General features: G+C 34.8%; 1 protein-coding gene and 1 pseudogene across 3 annotated transcripts; one reads left to right on the top strand and one right to left on the bottom strand.

The window, feature by feature from the left end:
* Positions 1-762: 762 nt before the first annotated feature.
* LOC111281319 (protein IQ-DOMAIN 23-like) lies at positions 763-6,063 on the top strand. Of its 3 annotated transcripts, none has more exons than XM_022869048.2 (4): positions 763-1,259; positions 3,760-3,960; positions 4,632-4,709; positions 5,030-6,063. In XM_022869048.2, the coding sequence occupies exons 1-4, from the start codon at positions 924-926 to the stop codon at positions 5,780-5,782; spliced, it is 1,368 nt and encodes a 455-aa protein (XP_022724783.2). In that variant the 5' UTR covers positions 763-923; the 3' UTR covers positions 5,783-6,063. The 3 variants fall into 3 exon arrangements, with proteins under 3 accessions (XP_022724783.2, XP_022724790.2, XP_089602537.1); XM_089746411.1 differs by lacking the exon at positions 763-1,259 and adding an exon at positions 2,202-2,617 and having other exon boundaries at positions 5,030-5,989; XM_022869055.2 differs by lacking the exon at positions 4,632-4,709 and having other exon boundaries at positions 768-1,259.
* Positions 6,064-7,868: 1,805 nt separating this feature from the next.
* Positions 7,869-8,752, bottom strand: LOC111288255 (putative non-specific lipid-transfer protein 14; annotated as a pseudogene).
* Between the last annotated feature and the right edge of the window lie 1,958 nt (positions 8,753-10,710).

Below are 10,710 nucleotides of genomic sequence, written 5' to 3'. Positions count from 1 at the left end.
TTTGAAACTTGAACGAACTGAATCAAATTAATCCTCGAATAAAACTTTTGAATAACTAATCAAATTTAATTGGACCATCTAAATTTTTAAGTTACCCTCTATTTATTTAAGTTTTTTTTTCCCGCCAATGATGGGTAAATTCTTCATCTAACTTTTTTTTTTTTTTTTAAGTTATGTGTCAAATGTCATAACACATTTTCAACAACAATGCAATTATAGCGACGTTTATCATCTAATTTGGAATCTGTAGAATTACTTTTTTTTCTTCTCTTGTCCTTACGTTGCTTTCTTCTAAACTTTGAATTCAAATATGGTTAATGTTTGCCAAAAGGAATTAATGATAATAAACAAAACTGCTTTTGCTTTGTGCTAAAAAAATGTATTAGTTTAAAACATTTTTGTAATTTTATCTCTAATTTCTTTTAAATTTTAATTTATATATTTGTTATATTTATTTAAGTAGTTGCTTGAAAAATTTTTACATTGGTCGTATGTTAAAATTTTTTTAATTTAAATCATTATAACTATTAATTATATATGTTTGAAATTTTTATTTGTAGACTTTTAATAATTTTTACGAAAATTTGTATTTAAAATTTAATTCACATTTTTTTCTTAATTACTCAAATAAAAACAACCAAAAAAAAAAAAAAAAACCACGAAGCTCAAGTTGAGGTGGTATTGTGATTGTTAGAGAAAAGAGAAGGAAACGACGCGCGTGTTTTACATATATCTTAGAGACGCGTATGGTTTGAATGCGGTGAGTTGTGGATCGTTGGCTACAAAATTCAAGTCTCTCCCTGCTACTTCTCACTCGTTTCCTATACTCTTTCCTTTCTGTTCTCTCCTTTCACACCCAAAAAGTTTTTATTTTCTCATCAACCATGCCTTCAAGTGGACGTGTGGTTTACGGGCAATGAACCATGGGCTTTTTCCGGCGAATCTTTGGCTTCAAAAAGCCCTCCCAACCCCACCACGATAAAGACAGAAGGCCTTGGAGCTTTGCCGGATCTTCTAATCCCGCGTCTTCAAGTTCTCATCTTGACTCTCTTTCTGGTCCATGCGAAGATACATTGGATGCCAGCAAACACGCCATAGCAGTGGCAGCGGCCACTGCTGCTGTAGCTGAGGCTGCTCTCGTGGCAGCGCATGCGGCGGCTGAGGTGGTTAGGCTGACGAGTGGGCGTGGTGGGAGCAACCGACAGCTCGCAGAGCAGATGGCGGCTGTTAAGATACAGTCCGCTTTTCGAGGTTATTTGGTTAGTATTTACTAACTTCGTTTTAAAATTTTTATTGTTCCATGAATACCCCTTGGGATTACGTTGTCTGAATTGGGGCTGTTAATTATCTACTGTTGATGGTTTACACTTTTCTACGTTGGTCAATGGTTTTAGACTTTTCCCCGCTTTCTTTCCGCTCATACAAGTTATCAATGCAAATGGGAAAGGAAAATAAAACTCTTTCATTGTTACTCAGGATTCAATTGGAAACAGAGCTGTGGTTGTTATTCTTTTAAGCTCTCTCTCACCCTTCAAATTCCAAAAAGAGTAAAACCAAGTAGTTCGAAAGGCTCTCTATTTTGTTTGAAAATTAGTTTTTTAATTAGAGCCAACAAAAGCTAGAAGGCTGCACTGAGAGTGTGTTAGGACATCCATTTGGGCAAAAGCGTCTGTGGAGTTGCAGTTTTTGTTTTGTTAAATCTGAACAAAGAGTGTTTCTTTCATAGTTTTATTGAAGCTTTAATTGCTAATGGTTCAAGAAGAAGAAGAAGAAGAACGAAAGAAACAAGAACTAAAACAAAGAGTGTTGCAAAGGGCCAGTAAGGTGCGCTGACACTGAAAGCTGGTCGTTTCGCCATCAGGCTTTAACAGGGGAATTGATTCCCTGTTATCCTCTAGGCTCTAACCATCTTCTCTGTCTTTTTGTGAATGTTTTTTAAATACTAAAAAGGCTCTGTAATTATTATTTTTAAAAAATAAATTTATATATTTTAATTGTACTTAAATAAATTCACTTATTATAGATACAAATATGAAAATAAATTTTTACTTGAATTAAAAAATTAATTTTATTAAAAATTTATTTAAATATAAATTAAAATTTTATTCATATACAAATTAAAAATTAAAATATTATTTAAATATAAATTAAAAATTAAAAATTTATTTAGATGCAATAAAAATAAAATTTATTTAAATAAATATAGAAGTCCAAGCGTTGTTTGTTATTTTCGCCCATTTGTTTCTTTTACTAATAAAAAGTCCATTCACTTCAAATTCTTATGTCGTACGTGGAAGTTTCCAACACGTGTGTTCCACTTCATGTTGATTCTCAGTGACGTCATTTTTTCGACGAAACCAAAGCTCACGTTCCACGCTCGTGCTTCTAGTTTTATCGGTACGGCCGGGCCTATGCGGTGGCTGAATGGCCGGGCACCAGTGCCTCAATGGCTAAGTTTCTTCTTCTTAATCACCACCTGGAAGACATGCAAATTTTTATTTCAAATTTCAAAATAGTAAGAAAAATCAGAAAATGGTTTTTCTTTTTAATCGTTTTGGAAGGAAAAGAATGCATTCGTCAAGAGATGGGACATGAAGAGAGGGTGGATTTGACCAGGGTAACTTGTAGCATGTGAAATTTGTACGACTTGTTTGACCAAATTCACATTCCTCTTTCTTCATTCTGTCTTGCCTTGGTTGTCTCCTACTGTTTAAAAGACAATCATTTAAAACTCAATACTAGAACAGAGAAAAAAAAACAGTTTTTTAAGCTGCGAAATACTACTTGTTAGACAACATTGTTTTACCCAAATATTGTTCTGTAGAAATTTTTGTCAAAATTGGTTTATTGCTTTTTGGAGCATCTCTCACAAGTAACATGCAAGTTTTACCTCATTTTAGTAGGGTATCATTCTGCAAAAATTTCATGTTACGGCCAAGCTGTTGGGCACTTGGGCCTACTTTATTCTTTTAGTGAGCTGATTAGATCATCTTCATAGTCTACCATTATTGAAATAATTGTTCCAACTGGAAGGTTTTTCGAACATCAACTTTATGATTGATTATTAATTCTCTCCTAAAAGTTAAAGTAGTTTTGGAGAAGTTGTTAGATTGTATACAGCTTTCTTTTGTCTCAAGTTCCAAGCTTTTATTCTTGTTTGAACCATATACATTCTCGGATTTGCCATGTTACCTACATTTTGCAAGAAAAACATGATTTATCTGTCCATTGAATTTGCCCGCCCTCCAGTGTTCCATGTTTCTGGAGGGTGCTTTTAATTCTTAAAAGAGAGGAGGTGAGCACGTTAGCAACCATTACTGGACAAAGTTACTTGTTGAGATGACTATTCATTAAACAATTGGGTAACCGTTTGTAAAGCTGCAAAGTCATGGTTAAATTAGTAGTAGTATCGATTAGTATTATCTCTAGGTGGGAGAGGTTAAGCTTTCTTTTATGTAACTTCCCTCTATTTATTTGGCATGTATGTTAGATAATGATTTCATCCATAGGCCTCTCGCCTTTTGAATTCATTTTCAATCTGGTGCAAATCATTTTTTAATCTTTGGGCTAATGCATCATTGGAGACTTTAAACTTCTGAAAGGACTAAAGAAATGCCAGTCTGGCCTTTTGCTTTATGCTTTCTTCTGCAAAGTTCTTACAAGTTTTATCATTCAGTCAATTGGATTGATTTGGATGGTTTTGGTTAGTCTAATGAAAATGATACTTGATTCTTTGACTTTTGCTGGCACTTGGTCCAGGCACGGAGGGCACTGAGGGCATTGAAAGCATTGGTGAAGCTTCAAGCTCTAGTGAGAGGCCACATTGTGAGAAAAAAAACAGCAGACATGTTTAGACGCATGCAGACATTGGTCAGGCTGCAAGCTCAAGCCCATGCAAATCGTGCTTACGTGACAAAATCTTTTGATTCTGCCGGCAAGATGTACCATTCACGAAATGCTGTAAGCAGACCTCTAATCTTGTCAATGTTTTGTGTTAGGCTAAAAATATGGCATTTGATATGCTTGCCATGAGCTCACATCATTCCGGATGCACTAATGTATTGAAAGACCGAGGGACCACTTGCTTTACCTTAACTTAAAGTTCTGGTATCTTTATGGAGGATTTTGTTTTTACTTTAGCACATTGAATAAGGGCACTGTTTAAAAGACACAGCTTAATAAGCATATGAGGGAACTCTCCTTGTCTGCTTAAAACATCGAGAAATCATTTTTGCTTCCAAATTGCTTCTTTATAAAAAAACTTGACGACTTTTATGTACATGATATGTCATTGACCACAAGCCTGAGTTCAAGCATAAGGTTCAATTCAATCCTCTCTTGTGCTCTTATAACTTAAAGAACCTTGGGTGGAGTTCGGTTGCTATTAATCTATAACTGTGATCTGAAGGATGTGGTTCAAATGGACTACAGTTCTGGTCTAGACAAAATTAAATGTGCTGGGCTGAATCTATAATTTGAATAGAAAGAAAAGTTACCAAACTTTGACACATGTTTTACTGCTGTATAACATACAGTAGGGAGAAATAGGTGATCTATGAGAGCTTATTGAGAATAACTTATCTATATGTTCGCTCTGATCATTTCCTCATTTTTCCTACATAAACCTGCAGGTCCATGCAAGTTCTGTAAAAGATGAATGCCAACATCAGGTTTATAGTACTAAATTTGATGGGTCCTCAATCCTGAAGGTATCACTTAATTGGCAGTTTGGCACCTACATTCCCATTTTAACACGCACCTCTATTTTTTAGCAAAACTTATGTTCAAATCAACAAATGGTTTTCTTTTAGCTTATCCCAGATGAAACCTTTCTGCACAGCCTTTTGAAGTAGGAAAATTTTCATTCCTGAACTTCTTGATGTTAGGATATGATTAATTTTAAACATGAGTTGAAAGTCATAGGTAGTGTTCTGAAATCAGTTAAGCACTGAATCTTAACAAATTTAAATGCACTGGGTATAAAATCGGATCTTCAATTCAGTCCTGAATTTTGCTTCCTTTCATGCAGAGATGTAGTTCAAATTCAAACCTGAGGGACATCATCGATCTAGAGAAAACATGGATGAGTTCAAATTGGTTAGACCGTTGGATGGAGGAAAGTTTAAGGAACAACCATAGAGATGCTCCGCTTAGACATTCACATGTTGATGATGAGAAGAGTGACAAAATCCTTGAAATAGATACTTGGAAACCTTGCTTGAACTCCCAACAAAGTAACAGGAACTTCACCGCATCTCAGCATGGTTCAGCTTTGCATTACAACCAGAGCTTTATGGCATACAACTCCCCAAGAAAAATGTCAGGAAAAGCTTCAAATCCCATTCCAAATCTTTCTGCAGCAGAAGTTTTATCATTAAGCTCTCTGAAATGTCCTGGAGGGAAAGATGAAGCAGCTTTAAGGACTGCTGAAAACAGCCCTCAACTGCTTTCTGTATCATTGAGAACTGGAAGTAGTGCTAGGAGAAGTCCTTTCACACCCACAAGGAGTGAGTGCTCATGGGACTATTCCAGCGGATATTCTGGTCACCCAAATTACATGGCTAACACAGAATCATCCCAGGCTAAGTATCGGTCCCAGAGTGCCCCGAGGCAGAGGCTGGAGTTTGACAAATGTGGTTCAACCAGAAGAACTTTCCAGGGGTTATGGGATTCGGGGACTAATTCAGAAAGAGATTTAGCTCAATGTGTTCACTTTAGGTACAAGACTAATCCAGCATCTGATCGCTTGAACAGGCTTGATAGTGCCAACCAAAGGGAATGATCTCGCTCAGCCCTCCCCGCCCTCTACCCCTCCTATTTTCATTTCTTGGTGTGTGACAGCAGCGCTAGGGTTGTTATTAATTTACTCTGATGTTACAAACTTTGGTCCTGCATGATCAAATTTAATGATATCGAAAATGGACACAGCTTCCAGAAAAGATTATTGTGACTGTCATTTTCTCTATCATGTTAAGGTTTTCAGTTCTCAGTTCTCAGTTCTCAGTCCATAAATTAGATTGTATTTGTGCAACATAGTTATGTACCAGCTTTGCTTTCCTACAATTGCTAGCTCGCTTGTCTTTTAACTGTTTAAGGATCAGTTTCAACTTTCAACTCAAAATTATCTTGAAAATAATAGCAAAAGAAAACTAAAGAGTTTCGGTTCGAGTTGTTGTGTATGTTTCCCACTGTGCATTCGCGGAGGTTAAATCCATTCATCTTCTCTTCTCTCAATGGCCTCGTTTCATCATTTGTCTGAAGCAGCTACATAACATGGTCATATTGATTGTAAACAGTCAACGTTCTTTTATTATATATCCAAAGCAAAACAAATGAAACTTGGTTTCCCAGAACTGACAAACTCAGACAATGAATCATACAGTTGTGAGAACGATTTTCTAAAATCAGTTGCAGATCACAGAGTGAAAATTTTCAATGATGACATGAAATCAATCTCTAGACCCATGCAGATAATGCAATCGGACAAAGGTCAACTCGCCCACAACTTTGAATGTGATATTATGACATGATCGTCCTCCGATATATTTTTTTCTTCTTGTTAATAATTTGCTTTTATATCCAAAATTTGGCCGCTCGCTATTTCCAAGTGCGCATGAAAATGGTCGCCCTTGACGTTAACGGTTCTAGCACATTAGAGGTGGAGTAACTGCAACTGCAAGTAATTTTTGCATTTTTTGGTACCACTTTTGGAGGGTTTATTGTAAAAGCAGTAAGATTGATTTCAATAAAATTAAAATAAATAGTGGATAAGAGATTAGTGAAATTAAATATTATAATAATAAAATTAAAATAAGTGATAAAATATGTATTTAAATAAAATAATAATAGTAGTGGTGAAGCCAATTGTAGTAAAAAAAAAACAATAAACGCATTAGAGTAATGTATATAATAAAATCTATAATATATACTTGAAAAGTTAATAAATAATTGAAAATTATTGAACACTATATTATCAAATTAAAATTTATTATATATTTGGTAATTTTGAAGTTAATAAATAATTAAAAATTATTAATAAAAATAATAATGTTATATGATTTATTTTTTGAATAATTTAGTTTATTACACAAGTTATAAAAATATTAAAAACTTTTTATGAACATTGATAAAAAAAAAAAAGCAAAAAATAATAAGAACAAAAAAATTAATTAATTAAAAAAAATAAATGAGGATTGGAACCAATTTAAAATATTTGAGATTTCCCCAAGTCTTTATTAGGCCTTTTAGTTTAAAGTTTTTAAATTAAATAAATTGAAAAATGTTGAATTTAATTAAAATATATACAATGAGGGTATTTGAGAATTTTTATCCTTGATTGCAGGTAAAAGTTTTCCGCTTATCCTTGATTGCAGGTAAAAATTCTCCACTGGCCTTCTTAACATCAGTCACGATTGAGCACCAAACGGAAGGTACGATCCAGTTGAAAATTTTCAACCACTCATCCAATGCTTAGCTTGCGGTGTGATTTACTCGAATTGCACCGCACTGACACTGAACGGAAAACGGGCAATCAAATGGGCCCCGAGCATGAAACAGATAGTAGCTTAGGGTTAATTTAGAAAGATGCTGAGTTTGAAAAAATAATAATAAAAATTATTATAATTGTAATTAAAAATAATTATTTTAATAAAAAAATTAATATTAAATAAATTTTATTAAAATTAATATTTAAATTTAATTAATAATAATTAAAATTTAACTTCATCTCATTGAAAGTACAATTACATCTGGACCTAGTGTTCTTATAATCATTGCGGTCTTTGATTTTAGGCTGTCGCACAATTAGTGAGGGTGAAAAGGACAGGTGATCAGTGGCAATGGGCTTCAAATCAAGGTTAAAAAATGAACAATGACATACATGTGGTTCGTCTCAATCAAGTTCAAATCAAAAAGCAATGACTGCAATGTAGCTTTCTACTTTTCGAAAATTTACGAGATTGTGTAATGCTTATAATCAAGTGGGTTATTTGGTCCGCCCAACGTCAAATTAACCCTTCGATTGCACAACATGAGCAGAAACTATATTAATTTTAAGATGTAGCAACAAGAAAGTATGTCATTTCTTTTATTGCTTGTGGAGAAGTATATAATCCATCTCTCCGTAGCTGAAGACGGCTTCTTATTTGATTGATTCTTCTGTATGTCTCTTGATGGAGCCACCTTTCAATCCCTGTAATTAAATTCCCATTCATGGAATACTGCATATATAACAACAAACCAGGTCAAATAGTAGTAACTAAACACGTTAAATTAAGGCATGCTCACCAAACAATGACTCAAAACCATTTTTGACGGAGAGATTGAAAGATATACAAGTTGCAATCGGTATTAGGATCAATGGTGAAGCCCAGGGTGACTCCACAAAAGCCAGGCAAAGTAGCAATAGCGGTGGAATTAGGATTGTAAGTGGTAATGAGCCCCATTAAGCACCCACAAACGGATCTCCTATTATCGGTGGAGTCAACAATCAAGTTCAGGTTCGTCACAGCATCACAACATGGTAAACCCGGGTGGGGTCGGGTGAACCATAGGTAATGAAGGTGGAGCAGGCTGAGATTAGCCCTGTCACAGTGGTACAGTCCACGGCTGCAACTGTTGAGGTGGCCCATGAAAGCAACATCAACACTCCTATCATTATTCTGTCACCCCCCATTTCAAGTATTTTGTATCAGTTTTGACTGTATCTACTAGCCTGCCGGATGAGCTTAGCTTCTGGAAAAACCATGTAAAATTTATATCGTTGATTTAATTTGGTTTGGTGTGCAATGGGCATGCAATGAAAAACGTGTGAGGTTCACGAAGGTTGAATGAGTATTTGCGCAAGTGCCCATGCGATTGCCTACACTGGCCGGTAGGGTCTCTTAATTTAAACGAGATGGCCCAATATTAGCCTGCCCTGGTAAAGCTAAGGTTGACTGCCCTGTGCTTACCCCAAAAATCTAGATCAGAAACTCCGCTGTACTAAACCGCTGATTTTTTAAAAGGCAAACGTTGCGAAGTCTTGAACATATTTAAAAATTAGTAATTTAATTTAAAAAATTTTTAAAATTAATATAATACTTAAAATATTATTTATTACATATTATTATTCGAAATTAATCACATATAAAATAAATATTATATTAATTAATAAATTTATAATTAAATATCATATTAAATATATTTAAATTTTAAATATTATATTAAAATTTTATGTTATTTGTAACATTAACCATTTTAAAAATGGTACACCTTGGGGCCAAGAGAAGAGGATGAGGTGGAGGCGTAGTTAGTTGTCGCGTCAGTCTTACACGTTGAAGGCCTCCAGTTCGTGTGTGCGCATTGTAATTTTTAGGAAGAACTTTTTGTTTGTTATTTTCCCCTGATGTCAGACACAGGTAAACTTGAATGGTCGCATTTTTTCTTTTTCCGGCTTGAATGAACATAACCAACCATAGGTGCTTAAAGCATCAAGTATATAATATATAGATTGACGCAGAAATATTATGCAGATAGTCTCTTTGCCAATGTCAGTTTTTGTAGGGGTGAGCATATATCGGTTCTAACCGATTTAACCGATCGAAATTATGAAATATGGTCATTTCAATTCGGTTTAATCAGTTTTCGGTTGTAATCGGTTTTAAGATCGGTTAAATTAGTTAAATCGATCTGTTATCGGTTTTTAAAATTGATAACCGAATTAACCGATCTTATAATAACTAAGGGTAAATATGTAAATTCTCTTTAAAAAAACCTAAATTTAACTTACCTTTTTTATAACTCGTCTAGTCCACCCAACCGTTTCCCCTTTCTGCTCTTTGTTCTTCCTCTGTTGCAGCTTACTGTGTTCTGCCCTTTGCAGTTTGCTCTCCTTCAATCTCCTGCATCTTTGCCTCCCTCTTACTCTATTGCTTGGCTACTTGCCTCATAATCTCTTGCTCCCTCTAATTTGCTACACAAGATCCACAGTTGTAAAGATCAATCTGCCCAAGACGCCATCGTAAGTTCTTAAATCTTAATAACCTTTATTTTTTCTTTTAGCGTGATGTTTATGTTTAGAGTTGTATTTTTCCTATATGTTTTAAGCTAAAGCATAACCCAAACAGCCAAACCTCAGCCCAAGGTGTGCTCACGGTAATGTTTTTTTTGCTGGTATTTTTCAGTAGCTTTTGTTGTTTACTTGTTTAGAGTGATTCGATAGATGGACACTATCTCTAGCCTGGAAGGAATAGGTCTAGAACTTTTAGTGGCTTGTTTACTCCTCCAGTTGATTGACTAGGTTTTGGAACAAAAGGATCAAAAGTCAAAACCTTCTATGCCCCACGTTGGATTTACAGTATCTGTAGCAAGCTGTGAAAATACTCTTTTTAGTCGAGGAAAGCACTTTAACTTATAAAAATGAAGGGAGCAAGATTTTTAATAACAGTTTCTGTCAGTTTCGACTTGCTTTGCTAAATTACCAAAAGAAAGCAACAACTATTCGGACTAAGACGATATGGACAGTGGACTCAAGAAAAAGTAAAAGAAAATGCTATTTTCTAGCATAGAGGCCGACTGGGGAAACTAATTAATGCGTGGTGAAGCGCACCTTTCTCAGATTGATAAATTTTATCTGTTAATTTAGTTAAGTCTATTCCCCAAGCAGAATTCAAGCTCTGTAATTATAAGGATACTGCAAATGCAGCTAGAAACCAGGCAACAAATGCTACT

The sequence above is a fragment of the Durio zibethinus genome, chromosome 17 (genome assembly GCF_047325235.1).
Source record: "Durio zibethinus cultivar Kanyao isolate XHJ-2024 chromosome 17, ASM4732523v1, whole genome shotgun sequence".
NCBI lineage: Eukaryota > Viridiplantae > Streptophyta > Magnoliopsida > Malvales > Malvaceae > Durio > Durio zibethinus.
The sequence above is the reverse complement of the archived record's forward strand: the minus strand, read 5'-3'. Positions and strand labels throughout refer to the sequence as shown.